Source organism: Macrotis lagotis, chromosome 8, assembly GCF_037893015.1.
Source record: "Macrotis lagotis isolate mMagLag1 chromosome 8, bilby.v1.9.chrom.fasta, whole genome shotgun sequence".
In the NCBI taxonomy this organism is placed as follows: Eukaryota; Metazoa; Chordata; class Mammalia; order Peramelemorphia; family Peramelidae; genus Macrotis; species Macrotis lagotis.
Window position 1 is genome coordinate 128,756,418 of NC_133665.1, and position 18,532 is coordinate 128,774,949.

Here is an 18,532-nt window from a genome sequence, read left to right on the forward strand (position 1 = left end):
TGGGCCTGAATAGGGATGAGGTGCATCTCAGTTTCAGTCTTGATCTTCTCATTCAGCTTTCCCTTGACTCTTCCCACTTTCACAATTATTGAAATTAATTAACAAAAAGACCAATTCATCTATCAAGACTGCCCAGGCTTTTGGTCATCATAACTCAATGATGACATAATGAGGTTCAACTCCAGGATACGAACTCTGGGTCAACCCACCGTAGCTATAGTTGCCCTGATCTCCACTAGATAGCAAAGTAAAAAGTAGAATTAAGGGAGAAGGGGGATGTGTCTAGGATTTGGATGGATCAGAATGCATGGATCTATCATCATATCTATACCACTGGAAGAATGTAATACCCTTGAGAGACCTAGCTGGCATGGGTGGGTGTGTTTGTGATATTCTGTTGCCTGTTGCTAGTATCACCTCTTCTAGGTAGTAAACTCAAAGACTGAAAATGAAATTATCTTATTGCTGTTTAGGTTCCTGCTTTGACATAGTCAATGACCAGAGTTCAGAGTAACACAAAACTAGCTGGTGACTCCCCTCCCCCAATTCACATACCTGAGGGACCAAGGACACTCACCCGCAGCTTTCTGATCACCTTTCCCAGAGGGAAAGCAGTTGGGGCCACAAAAAAAAAATAACACAAAATTGAACATGAAAAAGCACTCAGTGGTTTACTCACTCACTCAAACATTTATTTGACCCTGGCTGCTTCTATGCTGCTGCCAGCTCCCTGGAGTCTTATATGGCCATTTGCTCACATAGTCTTCCATAAACTTCAAGGTGAATACAGCTGGAAGCCTATAAATCAGCATTGTTTTAGTGATGAATCCTCTTCAATCCTCTTTCTTTCCTAACTGGCTGTGTAGGGCACAGCACTGAGAGGGTCACAAGACATGAGTTCAAGTTCCAGACTCATTTCATATCATTTTCTGGTCCTTTTGACTGTCTTTCAGTAAATGGGTTCTGTCCATTTAAAATAATTGTCTTGGAGTTGTGTCTCTTCTTCACTCCAGTGAAAATTAGTTTCTTTTCTTCCTCTCCCCTTCTTCTTCCCCTTTCTCTCCTCTCTCCCTTCTGTCTTTGCTTCCCTTTCATTTCCCCATCCCATTTCCTTTCTTTTCTCTTTCTCCCTCCTTTATCAAGAGTGGTTTTTCCCAAGGGGCAACTAGGTGATGCAGTCAAAAACAGAGGCCTTCATCTGTAGGCTATAGCACACTAAAGTGAAATTAATGATGATTTAGTTTGCAGTCTTCTCACACATGTTACTATATAGATTGTTGTCACTGTGGCAAATATGAAGGTATGTTGCATTCATGGTTTCTGACTCTTAGGTTAAGTATTTCATCAGAAGAACTTAGATGAGAAAACACTACATTTTTATTTTCACTAACCTCAAACTGAAAGCTAGTATTTCCTTTGATGAGGAATATAGGCTGTTAACATCATTCTGAGAAGGGGTGCCTAGATTTCAGGACAGGAAAAAGGTCAAAAACTCCTGTGCTAGACAGATATCAGATATTATTATTATGGTGGTGATTGTTCTCAAGGATTGATGTTACCAGAGGGGTATAGTCCCAATTTTAAAATAAAAGTCAACAAGAAAAATACAATTCTATATATAGAAATTAACTAAACTGTGCTTAGGTGACCTTATTTAGTAAGATAAGAAACATCTATACTGTTTTTTCACCCTATGGGAAAGCACCAAAGAAAGAGAGCAGAGATCTGGCCTCCACATCAGGAAGACCCAAGTCCAGATCCTGCCTTTGACACGTTTGGTGTCAAAGCAAATCGCTTGACTTCTCAGAGAAGAGTCAGTACATACTGGGAGAAGAAGTCTCTCAACAGGAGCTCTCTAATGAACAGAAATTCACAATTAAAAAGATAAAGGGAATCACAACTAGAAGCTCCTAGTCAAACATCATGATTTAAATCTCAGAATATCCCAAATAGTTATAAGGGGTCAGAAGCATCCAGGGGAAGTAATAAGGGGAGTTTGGTGTTATGAGTGTATTTTAGCTTAAAGGCAGCTCAGTATGTCTCATGGTTAAGAAGGTTATCCTATCTATTAACAGGCAGTTTTCAAATGAAAAAATTAAAGCTATACACAAAAATTACTTTAAATCATTATGGCTTACAGAAATGCAAATTAAAACAACTATGACATACTACTTTATACCTATTAGACTGGCTAAGATGACAAAATGGGAAAATGATCAATGTTGGAGAGGTTGTGGGAGGATTGGACATTGATCATTGTTGGTGTAGTTGTGGACTAATCCAACTAATCTGGAAAGCACTATAGAACTATGCCCAAAGAGCAATAAAACTGATCATATCCTTTGACCCAACAATACCAATATTAGGCCTATATTCAGAAGAAATCATAAAAATTGAGAAAAGTCCCACATGTTCAAAATATTCATAGCAGCTGTTTTTGTAGTGGCAAAGAACTGGACATTGAGGGGATGCCCAATTCATATAGTACGTGAATATTATGGAGTGCTATTGTTCTATAAGCAACCATGAATGGTCAGACTCTAGAGAAGTATAAACAAATTACAGGAACTGATGCTGAATGGAGCAGAACCAAAAGAACATTGCATACATTAACAACAACACTGTGAGTTGATCAACCTTGATGAAAACAGTTCTTCTCAGCAATTCAGAGACCTAGGATCACCCTGGGAGACCTATTATGGATAATACTATTCACATCCAGAGAAAGAAAAACAAAACAAAGAAAAACCTACAGAATATGAATGAGTACTATTCACTTTCTAAAAATGTCTCATATGTTTTTCTTTCTTTCCCCTTAATCCTAATTCCTAAAACAGAAAATGACTAATAAGTAAACATATTAAACACAAATGTATATGTTCACCAGACCATATTGAGGGAAGGGGAGTGGGATGGGAGGATGAAAGGAAAATTTGTAATTTATAAATATGCATATGCATGTGAATGAATGTTGAAAAATTTTCATAGCATATAATAGGAAAAATAAAATAAAATTCACTTATGGAAAAAAAGAAAGTCATTCTATCCTGGGGGCAGAATATAGTTATCCCTTCCATATCACAGAGGTTAAAGAAATGGTGCCCCCATGATCTGGAAAATCTGTCCAAAAGTTTTTGGCCTTCTCCATACAGAGAAGTCTAAATTTTTCCTTTTTTTTTTAATGAAGTGTTAACCACATTTTATTGCAAAATTTGGGTTAATACTATACAATACTATCCATGTATTTTATGCATCACTGAATTTCTAAACTTTTTGTCTTCTGCTGGTTTTCATGTATCATGAGGCTCCCACAAAACTGAAAAATTTCCCATTTAATTTCTCATGCCTACTCACAATATGTCAAAACTAGGATGGGGAAAGACAAAAGTGAGGAAGGGACAATTGTAGAAAATAAGAAAACATTCATATATTACTATTTGCTGGCATTAAAGACTGGGGGTTTCTTCTTCACATTTACATTTTTAAAAATATCTTTAAGCTTTTTGGCCAAGTTTGTAATTTCTCAGTTCTGAATCAATACATCCCAATCACCAACATTGTTGAGGATCAATCCAAGAAAGAAATGGATCATAGTGATGATGGCAGTAGTAACAGCAGCAGCAGAAGCAAGAACCCAGACCAATAAAATTCCAAGTTTAGAAAAAACAACAAAATTTAAAAGAAATATTTCAATAGCATCATAGCTCTAAAGCTAGAAGGCATCTAGAAGCCTCAGTCAGTGCCCTCATTTTACTGATAGGTTTAGGGAGATGGGGAGATTGGACCATAATAATAAGAAGTAACAAGTAACAATCAAGATTCAAACTTGTGAAATAGGATTGAATACTTGAATTCAAGTCTCTGACACTAGGTCTGACTCCAAATTCAATGCTCTTACCAGTGTATGCACCATCAAGTTTAAAGCTCAACATTTCTGTTCAGTGCAAGGACAAATGTTTAATTCTCAGTCATAACTTCCAAATCCGTAATTTTCTTAGACATGAACTTTTTGAGCTGGATCTCGAGTCAAGGAAAAATCCATTGATATTTGTGTCCATTTGGATCACCTTGACTTCTGGGGAACTTCTGCATGACTCAGGATCACAGATTTGGAGTTTCATAGAATTGAAAGGAATCTTAAGAGATCTAGAGAATTTTAGATATCTTAACCTTTTTTTTGTGTTCTGGATCCCTTTGCATTCTGGTGAAGCCAAGGGATCCCTTCTCTGGATAATATTTTTAAATACGTGAAATACACATGATGAAAAAGGAAAGTAATTATATTGAGATTTAGTTACCAAAATATATTTTTAAATTCAAGTTCATGACACCAGGTTAAAAATCCCTGACCTAATACAAGCTGCCTCATTTTATAGAACAGGCAGATGCTAATTAACTTTCTCTTTCATTTCTTTGATGTTCATTATAACTTTCAAGGATATGGCTTCCAACACCCAAGGCAAGAAAGTCTGAGACACAGCTCTGACCCTGGTATAATTAATGGTCTATCCCTGTCCAAGTGAACCATGCTTAGTTTTCAAATAGTCTAGCTCAAGAGAAGGTGAATGATTTGCCCAAGACAATATAGTATTGAGAGGCAGTGCCAGGATTCAAACCCAGGCTTCCTGGTTCCAAAACCAATACTCTCTCCAAGAGACTCCAATATATCTTTGGTGGATGGATGATTCACAAGATTACGAGTTCATTCATCAATGTTTTTTCTAAAATGGTACCTAAAGCATCACAGAATGTTAAAACTGCCACAGACCTTGGAGATCATATAAGCCAATGGTGTCAAACTCAAATAGAAATGGATTCTTGGGGCACAGATTGACTTAGAAAACCTTAAATTAATATGATCAATGCCATATTTTATTTTTTATTTATTTTGTTAAACATTTCCCAATTACATCTTAGTCTAATTGCAGGGCACTCAGAGTTTTTGCTGGTCCCTTGGAGCTTGACACCTTTGATCTAGATCAACCACTTCCACCTATTTTTACAGATAAGGAAATTGAACTTAAGAAAGAAAATACCTTGGTTCAATGTATTAAATAAAAGAACTAGGATCTAAATTCAAGTCTATTGATTCCAAAATGTAAGGTTTTTTTTCCCCTAAAATCAATCAGTGCATGTGAGTCCTTAATGACAAGTTTCTACCTTGTACCAGTCTCCCAGTGACTTCATCTACCCTCTTAACCTTACTCTGTCAAAAATGAGGTTCTTAACTCCTACTCAGACGTTCCTGAAACTGTATCATCAGTCTACATAGAGTTCTGCTGACTGCCTATTACTCAGGTGGATCTTAACCATCCTCTGTTTGTTCCCTTCATCTCATTATCTCTAATCTGTCTATACCAACCACTGATCTGTGACCCAGTTTTTGAACAAGGTGTGGCAAGTAGCTAGAACAGAGTGAGGAAGATCTGGATCCAAATCCTATCTCATACTTCCTAATTGTTTATCAGTTTCTTCATTTATAAAATGGATATAATAATACCTTTAGTATCTACTTAACTGTGATGCTCAAGAGAGATAAGATATATGAAGTGCTGTGCAGACTTTAGAGATTTCTATGTGTAGGTGATTATGATTTTTATTTTGGTTTCAATTTGTTTTCAGAAATTTCAGAAATTCTCAATGAATTCTTGGGCAGATGGGATACATTCCATAGAACAGAACATTCCATCTAACTTTGTAAACCATTCTGGGTAAGTTTAGGTGAAACCATGTTATGTTTCTGTGTCAACACTGTTTACAAAATGTTGCATTTTATCAGGGAGTTTAGTTAAAATCTATTAGCACCTCTGTGAGACAGTGGTCAGGGCAAACTTATGCATGGAATCAGATTCCTTTTTTTTTAGATGATTACAGTCTAGTTGGGGAGATAAGACATCATTAAAATGGACAAGAGTCTATGGCAGTGTACAATCAATTTTGCTGTAGGTCAGAAGAGGGCTTGCTTAGCATTGACCAGAGTGGTGAAAGGCAGCTTCCCGGAGGAGGACCCATATTCATGATGCTTGATTAACCAAAGGATGAAACAGAAGCAATCACAGGGAATTTGAAGATATGTTGATTCCTCTTTTCAACATTCATGGCAATTCTGGGGCAGCCTTTTAGGAATGTGGCTTTTCAATTGGGTGGTACATCAGACTGCAGGACAATTTGCTGCTCCAACTCAGCATACCTCTTCAGAAGTGGCCCATAGACCTGAAAAAAGAACAATTGAATTGAAAATTTGGAGGTTATAATGTTGGGTAGGGTAGAGAACCATTTGCAGTCTTGACTTGCACATCATATATGGCCTGCTTAAAGGAATTTAAAATTTTTTGTATTTTGGCATAACTGGATTTGAGAGGCATCAAGGCCCAGTGGATACAGAGTTGTCATCACAGAAGGAAAGCCCTGGGTTCAAGTCCTACCTTTGACACATATTGTCAAGATGACTCTAAGTTGTATAGCCACATTGACAGAAGGAATTCTTCCCTGAAATTCCCGAAATAGATCAAATTGCAACTTCTTTTATTATAGAAGATGGATTTATACCTTCAAGTCCTTTAATGAAAAAACAGTCTCTAGCCAAGAGAAGTACTAGCTAAGAAGGTAGCCTAATGTGGTATCATGTTGAGATGATTTGACTTGGAGTCAGGGGACCTGGCTTCAAATCTAGGTTCTGCTAGTTAATAATTTACTTTGAAGTGCAAAAAGACAATGAAAGTCACTTCCTGTCTTGGAGCTTCTTCCCTCATTTGATCTTCACACAACTTGCTTACCTTTTTCAAAAACAAATACCTAAGGTAAACATTGAACTCTGGTAAGCTCAAACCCTAGATCTTGACTTGTTTCCTATGAAACAAGTCCCTGGTAGCCCTAGATTGAAATACTGATACTTTCCAAAGAATAGATATAGATATAGCTATAGATACAAAGATATGTAATTTTCTGGTTTGGCTTCCTTCACTTTGCATCATTTCACATAAGTCCTCCTAACTTCTCTATATTTAACATATTCATCATTTGTTCATGCATAATATTATTCCATTAATGTATCACAAAATGAGGATCTATTGGTTCCCTTGCTATTAAAAAAGTATTGCTTTAAATGTTTTATGGGGGGGGTCTCTGTTTTGTTACTGACCCCATCTTATCCTTTGGATTATTTTGTATGTGTGTATACTTGCTTATTCCTCTATGTACATGAGATATCTTCCCTGGAGATTGTAAGTTTCTTGAGAACAATGACTATTTAATTTTTGTCATTGTATAGTCATGGCCTAGTACAGTAAATAGTACATCGGATTTGTTTATTGAATTAAACTATGTATCCAGAACATGAGGGGATATTTGACTTTTCTACTTACAAGAGAAATAGAAAACACAGTCATGGCCTGGGGAGCTAAGAGGATCAAATGAGCTAACAGATTTAGAAAATTGTAAGGTTCTGTGCGTTTTAGTATAGTACCTCAAAGACTTCAATTGATTTCCTCAGCATGAGCCTTCTCTCCACTTCGACAGAGTGCAATTCCTCCCCCAAGACTTAGTAGATAGTTTAATAAGTTGCTACAGCCAAATATATGATGGACATGTTTTTCCAGTTGTTACTACTGCCAAAGAACCAATTATGTATACCATCAGTGACCACCCTCAACCATGTTTTCTATGGTTTCTCCATCAGTACAAACTGGGATCAAGGACTTTCCTGGACCAAATGGACAACTGGGGTCTTAGCTTGCAGAATTATGAGCCTCTGTGCTTGGGAATGGGTCTCAGATTGGAAAGGGTAACCATTGCTTACAAGTAATTGTTTAAGAGTTTGGTGAGAATGAGGTGGAACCTAAAGACTAACATGGAGTTTAGAGACCACAAAATCATTGTTCTGGAGAGAACTATGAAAGCCACCTAATCCAGCTTCTTTGTTTGTTGATGGATGAGGAAACTGAGGTACAGAGATGTTAAGTGAATTGACCAAGGTCACAAAATTAGTAAGTGACAGAGACTGAATCTAGTCCACCATTTCCTTACATAGTACCACACTACACAGTAGAGTGAGTCATGGGTTTGGGGTGAGAATGTCTGATTTAAGTCAAAGCTACCAGTATCAGTGTTTTGAGGTGTACAATTAGGGCAATAATACTAATATTATTCATACAACAATGATATTGTTTCAATAGGGAAATAATACTAATGTTATTAATATAATTCATATAAACTTTAACATGCATTATTTATTATAAAATTGAGGGATTGGGCCAGATGGCCTATCAGATTCTCTCTCTAGCTCTCTATCTATGATCATATGATCTCTATCCTGTCATTTTTTTTATCCTTTTGTCATATGAATGGTGGCATGTTCAATAAATTATGTTTTTATTTACTTCTGAATATTTGGTAATGGTGGCTACCTGGCCTAAGTACCTTGAGATATAGGTATGGACATCTTGACAGAGGGACTAGTATTTCTTAGTTCCATATGCAAAATCTATCTGGGAATTTGAATAAGGTAAGAATGGATTGTTATAACAACAAACAATTATACCAATGCATAGCATCTTTACTCTTGCTGGGAATATATGTGGCATTGTTTGGGATCAGAGTTTTATTCCTAAATGAAATGAAAAGACTGTTTAGATGTTAAAATCCCAATTATGTTAAAGAAAGGCAAAAAATGCATTTTCCCTGATGGCCTTGGCCAAACTGGCTGAAAAATATTAAAAACAGAAAACCCCAATTATCCCCTTGGGACATTAGCCAGTTATTAGACAATCTACTGCAACTTATTAAGGGGATAAAAAGATATTAATAGGTGTGTAGATAGAATATTGTTCCTGAATTTCTAATGACCTAGTTCACTGACTTCAGCTTAAATGCCTTCTCCTAAGTGAATTCCTGAGGCAATATGATTTCTTTTCTATAAATAATGTCTAACTCTAAAGGAAATAAGAAAATGCAATACATTCAACTTAGAAATATAAATTCCCTCTATCATCCTAAAACCTAATAGATTTGACCCAGGGATAGTCACCAAAGTCATTATCACAGTGTGAAACTTGCTCATGTCTGAAAGGTCTTTGTGTTGTGTTTGGGGTATAGCTGTGGGCTGGACACAAGCTTCAGTACCTGACTTAAGAGAATAGATCTTCCCTACTGGGAAATGGAAAATTCTGCAAAAACAGAAAAAACTCTGGTCTTCTTCTGTCTCCATGGTTATTTGCTCTGGGAAGAAACACACTAAACCCATGTTAAGTGGATTTTTTAAATGAATTATGCCACTAAATGGTAAACAGATCTATAAGTGGCCTGTGGGCTCTGTCCTTTGAGGAAAGGATTTTGGGAGATAACAGGGTTCAGAGAAGAGATTCTTAACCTTTTAATGTGTCTTATGACTCTCTGGCAGTCTAATAAAGTCTATAGATCTCTTCTAGAATAGAGACAGTTAATGGTATAGAAGGCTGGTTCTAGACCCAAATCCACATTCAATCTCAGACACCTGCTAGCTATGTGACCCTGGGCAAGTCACTTCCAGTTTCCTCAACTGTAAAATGGAGAAAATAAAAACAGCTAGCACCTACCTTACTGAATTGTTATGAGAACAAAGGAGATTATTTGGTTTTTTAAAGTGCTCAGCAGAGTGCCTGACTTATATCACATAAATATTATATAAATACTAAGGTTTTTAAATGACTAAAATAAAATACACCAGGTTACAGAGAAACTAATTATATTGAACCATTATTATCAATATAATTTAAAAAAAAAAACCAAGTTCACAGATCCTGATTTAAGAATACCGGGCAAAGAGATATGCCTCTTATGGAGGTATCTTGTCTTATTGGCCATTATTAAAGTTGCCTTTAGACCACACTTCATTAATGCCTCATAAACTTGGGTTCATTTTTATGGGTGATATTTCCAGTAAATATGCCTTGCCCCCATGACTTAACTCTTCACCCCAGTGTGACGTTGAGGGTCTCTAAAGTCAACTCAGGCCTGGATTCTTAATTATTATTGCATTAGCAGAAACCCAAGCAAGTTGGAACACATAATCAGCAAAAGCATTCAGTTGAAACAGAAAAGAAAATGAGAAGTAAAAAAGAGAAAGAAAAAAATTAGCAATCCTCTTAGCTACACACTCCTCCATAGGTTCTTTCACTTGTGCCCCTCAAATAAGTCTGAGAAGGGAACTTTTTCTCAACTCCAGGTGCCCCCCTGTAAACTAGGGAGAACCACCATCTTGACCGCCTTCCACCCTTGCTGTGGGTAGCTTTTCTTCTGTGATCCTCTATAACTTTTAAACACTGCACTTCTTGCATCTTGGTTAGTTGATTCTCATGAAATTCAGTGAATGACCTCCTCAATGAGTCAAAATTTGACATTTTGAAAGCTCTGTGGCTCAGAACCTGTCCCCATCCCCATCCCCATCCCCATCCCCGCAGTAGCTCCAGCTCCAATTTTTCTCCTATTCCCTTGCTATGCCAACTTTTCCTCATTGATCACACTGTCTCCATAGAAATCTGAAGCTGTATTCCTTTGATATCAGATCTGACTTCTTGGGGTCTGTGCTCCAATAAGAAAGCAGTGTAAGATATAGCTTGTCAAAGTAGGATTCATGAAGAATATAGTTACTAATTGAATGTTCTTGAGCTTATACCTTTCCCTGGAAAATACAACTTTCCCCTTGGCTGATCCTTTCAACACTGTGACCTTCAGTCAAGCATTTTCCTTCCCCGGGCTTCAGCTTTCTCTTCTATAAAAAGATGGAAATAATCTAGTGGGGCAACATGGTATAGTAGAAGTCCTGGACGTCAGGGCAAGAAGACTCTAGTTCAATTCCCACCTTTGACACTTATTAGCTGTGTGACCTTGGGAAAGGTCTGTGCCTCAGTTTCCTCTTATGCAAATTAAAGGATTTGTATTTGATGAATTTCAAGGTCCTTTTCAGACCCAAATCAATGATTCTATAATCTATGCCTTTATAGGCATAGGGTTGTTCTGAGGATGAAATGAGATAATGGATGTGAGTACCTTGTGAACTGTAAAATGTGATACAAATGTGAGAGATTGTTATTATGATCTTTTGTAACTGAATTTTACTCCATATCATGGTCAGATGTGATTATCTCAGGATAATCCTATTTCCTCTTATGCCTCTTTGCTTAATTAGCCAAGAAGCCAAGCATTTCAGTTTATAATAAATTATTAACATAGGGCTGAATCTGAAAATCTGAATGCAGCAGCTGTAGCATCTCATTGTCTGTTCACATGGACTTCTGAGGTCTCCAGGTTGTTTTTTTCATGCTGGCTGGTTCAGATTAGTTTGGGGAGAGGAGCTGTTCCAGGAGAGAAGACTGATCAATGCTTGACTGAGGCTTTGGAGGTTGGTGGACAAAGTGCTGGGCTACAAATAAAATTGTGTTCAAATCCTTTTTGTTTTTATATTTCCAAATCTACCCTGCACAAAGTTAAGGGCTCAGGAGAGATTTGCTCAATGGAATTCAATAGAACCACCCACTCCTAGGAAGGACTCTAGACCAATCCCTTTTCTTTACTTTGCTTCAGTTTCTTCATCTGTAAAATATATAGAAGAAACACACATATAGTAGAAAATATATAATAGAATCCAGAAGACCTGGATTCAAATCCTGTTTCTACCACTTAATCCTTCTGTGACCTCGGGCAAGTCACCTATCTTTTCTTGGCCTCAATAAACAAAAATAAAGGGGGTGCAGAGTGTATCTAGATGATCTCCAAGCTCCCTTCTGCTCTAGATCTAGGTTCTTGAACTTCGCAAAGCATTTAACATCTAACAAAGCACTTTTACCTACGTTATCTTTTTTGATCTCCTAAATATTATAGCAAAATTAACAGGGCAAGTATTCCATCCATTTTCCTGATGAGGAAATTGAGTCTCATAAGGATGAAGTGATGATTTGCCCAAGATCATATACCAACCAAATGATATATCCAGGATTAAAACCCATGGTTCTGACTCCCAGACCAGTGCTGATTCCTGCAGCCTCATATGAACGTGTTATATGAATGCATTTTATGAGGACAGAATAAGCATGAATCTATGACGATCTTAGAAATCCTTTGAGGAAAAACTGCCGTGTGTATAAATAAATACCAGGCACAATGACAGATGGCTCATTTAAAGGAGGCTCCCAGTAGAGATTGACTGTTTTCAACAGGTCAGCCTCTTCTAAAGATTCAAGGAAGGAAGGAGAATTAGCCTAAGGAGCTCTGGGCCTTCTTGCCACACAGAGTAAGTCCTTGAAGTGGCCAGTGAGGGGAAGAGGGCAAGCTCCTGGAGAGTTCCTTGTTTTCACATCCAATGGAGATAGAGGAGGCTCATTTCACAATTATTTCTTAGGCAATGTGACCTCGGAGGTTTCTTGGAACAGGTCTCATTATTTCAGAAATGCAAGCCCAGCTCTTACTGGGTTTGACATACAATATGCTTAAATAGCTCTCATTAGAAAAGTAATCTGGAAATAACTTCATTCTTCCTCCTCCCCATCCCCACCAGATGTGCTCACCTGAGCTGCTCCAGCAGTTGGTGTAGTGGCCAATCTGGGCTCCGGGGCTAATTTAACAACATCAGCAAAGGAAACATTTTCCCTTACTGCAAGACCTGGAAGGACAAATCATTATTTTAGACCAAAGTGGTAAAATCATGAGAATTGGTTTCAGAAAAGAAATGAGGAGGGCTAGACACTGAGAAAAGATGAGAGCTTGATTATCCTTGAAGAATGAGGGAAAATGAAGAGGAATGGAGGATAATTCCAAAGAGAGATGATTAATGAATGGTCCCTCAGGAGAGAGGAGGAATGGCCCTTGGAATTAAAACTACATTCCCTATATCTGGAATGCCTTGTCTCTATCTCTTCATTCATATAGATTCCACTGAAATTCCACCTATCTTCCAGGCTTCGCTAAAATGCCATATTCACCAGGAATTCCTGATCTCTTCATCCATTAGTGATCTCATTCTCATCTATGTTTCCTATTCATTTATCATATTTTGTTTCATTGTAGTTACTTATACATATGTATCATCTCCTGTACTATATTGTAAACCCAAGGGTAGTAGAAGTATGTACTGGTATCATTAAGTTCTTAAATATATTAAGGGCTTAATAAATGTTTCTTGATTTGAGGGATGGACCCTCATGTAACTCATCTTTCCCAATTTTAAGATTTTTTGTGATTCCAATGCTTTATTGGAAAATATAGATGGCATATTGTTCCACTAATGTCATAGAGCAGCATACAAAAGGACTAGGAAATGTAGCCCTCACCTTCTAATGGGATGTGGATGGGAAACAGAATTAAGCTTTTCTTTGAATTTGTATTGAAAACATGTAAAAACAAGGCTTTCAGTTCAGTCATATCAAAGGTAATGGTTATAGTGACATAATTCTCAGGAAAGGACCAGAGCAGGAAGAAGAAAGGTCTAACTTCAAAAAGTCACCACATCCATGTCTATACCACACAAGAGAGAAGCTGACCAAAGGGAGAGATGGGAGAGGCCAACTTCTCAAGGACAATAGTTTAGTTATGGGAAATCACTGAATTCAGGAGGATATAAAGGTGCTTGAATGGAATTCAACTGTTAGATTTTTTTCAACTGTTAGATTTAATGAGAGTGTTCTAGCCTTGGCAGCAGGAAAACTGCCATAGCTTCCTTTCCTTCCTGGGCTTTTTTCCCTTCACAGAGGCTGGTAAAGGAAGAACAGGGTGATGAAGAGATGGGGTTACATCAGGACAAGATTCTAAAAAAAAGTCAGGAATTCTTTTTAGCACAAGAATTGGAGGTTCCATTGACTGTATCCTTCACATTCTTATATTATCCTACCATACTATCAGAGTCCCAGGATGGGGTTCCTTCCTTTGACCTCTAATGTAGAGCAGTATAAACTATAGATCCTTAAAGTAAGAATCATCTAGGGAAGAGGCAGTGAGACCTTTCCCACCCTTACCATATAAGAGTATCTCAGCTCTCCAAGGGACATGGGCATTTTCTGAAGAGTACTTAGTCTAAAGGATGTGGCTTGCCTACCTGATATGAAAACATAAAGCCTTATTGAGTGTGGCTTATAGTAGTTGAGAAGGAATGAGAATTCTTTGTCATATAAGAACCAAGGTCAGTATAAATGAATAAGGGTCTTTTGATAACCAGAACATCCCATCTAGAAGATGAATTCTACAGAGCAGGTCAAGGAATCTGAGGATAAAAGCCCTTGTCCTCACCAAAGACACTGTCTTCAAGTTCACCTACGTATTCTGGATGTTCCATTGTACTTACAGTCTGGTGACTGAGTGTTCTTTTCTTTTCTTTTCCCCCACTCTCTCCAGTACTATTGCTTCCCCAACTTGGTGATGGGGAGAGACAGTGTTCAGTGCTTTTTAATACTTACCTGCTTCTCTGGTTCAAAAGGATGCAAAGCAGTGAATGTGGAAGAACAGAAGAGTTCTTAATAGAAGAGGGGAACGATACCAACATTCCCAAAGGAGTTGACTGTTAAGTCATCAGAAACACAGTATGGAAGAGTCTTCAGTCATTCATTCAACAAACATTTGTTTTTATCTTAACATAGTGATTTGTATATGTTAGTTGCTTAAATAGGTGTTTTTTGATTGACTTATTGGTGGCTAGACATTTTGGAGTATGTGAAAATGAATAAGGCATAATTCCAGCTTTCAAAGAACTTGCAACTCAGCAAAAATGATGAGACATGTACATAAATAGCTATGAAACAAGGTAGATTGGCACAATCTTATAGGGTTTTAGAACAGAAAGAGATAACTTCCACCTAGGGCAATCAGAGAAGGTGGCACATAAACTAAGCCTTTTAAAAGAGTGAATAACATAAGCTAAAATACCAAAGCAGCAAGAGGACTATGGATCTGCTTCTGTGTATATATTTATCTATAATCTTACCATGAATTGCTCTATAAGCACATCCCAAACAAGCTGAATTGGCAGTTTCAATAGTGTACACTGGGGCATTGAACACATCAGACAAAACCTGTGGGAGAACATGAAGTTTCCATTATCTCACAAATCATTTCCATTACTGAAAATGGGCATTTCCAGGTCTAATTCTGTTAGTTTCCTTTCCAAAGGCTCTTGGCCTTCTGATTTCAAACACATTCAAATTTCCAATTCAAAAAAAAATTCACTGGAATCCATTGCTTCTTGGAATTATTGTCTGGTCTCTATTCTTATTTTTTTTTCATTTTTCAACTTCTCATCAATGTGGTTTACTTTGGCTGCCTCCATTTTTTATCCCAATTTAATTCAATTCAATGAATATTTATTAAGTGCTCTTAATGTTCAGGGCAGTATGCTAAAAACTGGGACAATAAACATGAAGATTTACATCGTCAGGGCCCTCTAGAAGTTTATATTAACTATAATATAGACATGGTAGCAATGTCATGGAGACACATAAGTACAATATAAGGCTGAATGTTATAAAGGCAAAAGAGAGATCCAGAAAAATTTTTAAGAAAAAATTTCTTATTTTCAGCTAGGGGAACAAGGAAGGCTTAAAATAAGAGGCAGCCTAAGCTATGTATTAATGAAAGAAGAGGATTTATACAGATATAGATGAAGATGGAGTATATGTGAGTAGTGAATCTGAAGGTTATTTTTTAAACATTTGAAGGATTATCATGCAAAAGAAGATGATTTTTATCTTCAGAGGACAGAATTTTCTGAAAATGGGAAACATTGATGTAATGGGCTCCCTACCAGTGAAGATATTTTAAAAAGGACAGATAAGCTATTTGTTAGGGTTATTGGAGTAGAGTTTTTCATCTCAGTTTAGATAACATTTTCAAATGGCATTTATTAAGGGGAAATTGAATGAGATCACCTCCGTGATTAAGGAGTTTATAATTTCAAAAATAAGATGAATTGGAGTATTTTAAGTACAAAGGAGAAGTCCATATGGAGTATCTGTAGAATTCTGAGGGACCAACAACCTTCAGCTGGGATGATCTGAGTTAGCTTCATGGAAGAAACAATACAACTTTTGTCTTTCTTTTTTTTTTTTTTTTTTTTTTTAGGTTTTTGCAGAGCAAACGGGGTTAAGTGGCTTGCCCAAGGCCACACAGCTAGGTAATTATTAAGTGTCTGAGACTGGATTTGAACCCAGGTACTCCTGACTCCAAGGCCGGTGCTTTATCCACTGCGCCACCTAGCTGCCCCTACAACTTTTGTCTTAAAGGAAGAAAAGGATTTCATTGGATAGAGAAAAAAGGAAGATTACAATCCAGGAATGGGAGACAATAGACTAAAAGGCATGAAGATGAAAGGAAAGGTAAGAGTAGTTCAGATTGGCTGAAATGTAGCATACATGAAAGTGAATAATATAGAATAAAGATAGAAAGGTAAATTTCATTGGATTCAGATTGTGGGAGACCTAGAATTTCAGAATTTACTATATGGACTATGGGATTCATTGAAGGCTCTTGAATAAGTGAATGGGTAAATTAGAACTGTCATTAGGATGATTATTTTGGTAGCACTGAGAAAGATGCCAGAAAAGGGAAAGGAATAGAGGCAGAAGGTGAGTGAGAGAATGATTATAATAGTTTAGCATGAGAAGATGAAGACCTGAACTAACAATAATGAAAAGAAGGGGGTAGATATAAAAGACCTTGCAGAGGTAGACATGCCAGGACTCTTTAATTGAATAGTTAAAGGGGAGAGAAGAAAGATCAAGATGATTCCGGTTTTGAACCTAGAGTGATTGGGAAGATAATTACACTGTCAATGAAAATAGAGAAAGTTAGAGGGATAGTATATCCTGAAGTCAGTACTAAGGACAGGGAAACCAAGAGCCATATTCTGCTGCTCTAGAGATGGGTGTTAAAAAATGGTGATAGTGCAAGAAAGAGGAATTAGCTTGGTAAAAAAAAAATGACCTCGGTGCTAATAGATGATTTGATGGCTCCAAGAGCATGTACTAGGACTCAGCTGAGCATCTGGGGCATACAAAGAGAGCTGATATGTTGTATGAGTTTCCCAAGGAAAAGTTTCCTTCATGTGGATATGTTTTGCATTTATATAACCCCTACCATGTCCTAGTGCTAAGTAAGCACTTTACAAATATTCCTTCAATTGATCCTCACAACAACCTTGAGAGGTAGGTGCTACTGTTAACCTCATTTTGTAGATGAGGAAATTGAAGTTAAATGACTTTTCTAGTGTTACACAGGTCTTCCTGATTTCAGGTCTGACGATGATTTATTTACTGTATCTCCAAGCCTAGGGGTCTCGGTCTCTCTCTCTCTCACTCTCTCTCTCTCTCTCTCTCTCTCTCTCTCTCTCTCTCTCTCTCTCTCTCTCTCTCCATACATGTAGATGTGTGTCTGTGTTCTTTTGCCTGGTTGCATGATACCTTATGACGGTATGTGGTAATATGGTTTGTATGGGAAGCAATCACTAAAATTTACTAAAAAACAAATACCCCAATTAAGTAATAATAATAATAATACCAATAACAACAATAATAGCTTTTGTTTAGAGATTTGCAGATTGCAAAACATTTTACATATGGTAAATCCTTTCAACAAACTTGGGAGGTAGATACTATTATCTCCATTTTACAGAGAACAAAACTGAGGCAGACAATGGTTTACCCAGGATCACACATATAATAAAAGTCCAAGTTTTCAACACATCTATGGTGCAACAGAGTACATAATTAATTTTCTATTCATTGCAAGGCATTCTTTTGGTAAAGACTAAGTTTATGAAAAGAAGGCATTTCAGAGGCAGCTTTTCTGAGTCTACATTTCCAAGGAAGCTATGTGGAGTAGTGGATTCAGTATCCGACTTGGAGTGAGGAAGACCCAGATGCAAATCCTACTTCAGATGTTTACATTGGGTTAATCACTTAATCTCTCTCAGGTTCCTCAATAGGAATGAGAATTATGATGGGAATAATTGGAATAATGATAAAAATGGGAATAATGATAGATGGAAATCATTTTGGAAAATGCTTTAAAAAATATTAGGTGTTCTGTTTTCCATTTTAAGCTATTTTATTATCTGATGTTTAACTCCCTTACTCCTACTCAAATTGTATATATATGTTTTTCACTTTACATGTTGTATCTTCCCAGTAGAATGTAAATTAATTGAGATCATGGGCAGTTTTTATTTCATCTTTGCATCCCCCAAAGGTAACATGATTTAGTGAATAGAGAACTGATCTCTAAATCAAGAAGACCTACAATAACATCACACCATTCACGAAGGCTAACTATATTACCTTACAAATTCATTTTACTTTTTAATGTTTCAGACACTTCCCTGTTCTACAAATTACAGAGAAGCTTTAAGTTTGTATCCACAGAGTGGGTTTACTCACAGGTAATTTCTCAGATCAGTGAAATCACAAGTCTGAGCACACACACATACACACACACACACACACACACACACACACACACACACACACACAAAGTAGCCACTTAGTAAATCCTATTAGATAAAAATAGAGTCTTCTAAGCA

At 37.0% G+C, this 18,532-nt stretch overlaps 1 protein-coding gene across 3 annotated transcripts in view; it reads right to left on the bottom strand.

The window, feature by feature from the left end:
* Nucleotides 1-651: 651 nt before the first annotated feature.
* XYLB (xylulokinase) overlaps nt 652-18,532 on the bottom strand; it is a 242,555-nt gene continuing 224,674 nt past the window's right edge. Inside the window, exons 15-17 of one of the 3 annotated variants that reach the window (XM_074198327.1) lie at nt 14,945-15,032; nt 12,540-12,634; nt 652-6,213 (exon numbers count right to left, since the gene is read on the bottom strand). In XM_074198327.1, the coding sequence (XP_074054428.1) occupies nt 6,136-6,213; nt 12,540-12,634; nt 14,945-15,032 (261 nt within the window). In that variant the 3' untranslated portion in view covers nt 652-6,135. The remainder of the gene's footprint in view (nt 6,214-12,539; nt 12,635-14,944; nt 15,033-18,532) is intronic. The other 2 variants (XM_074198329.1, XM_074198328.1) reach the window with 2 other exon arrangements.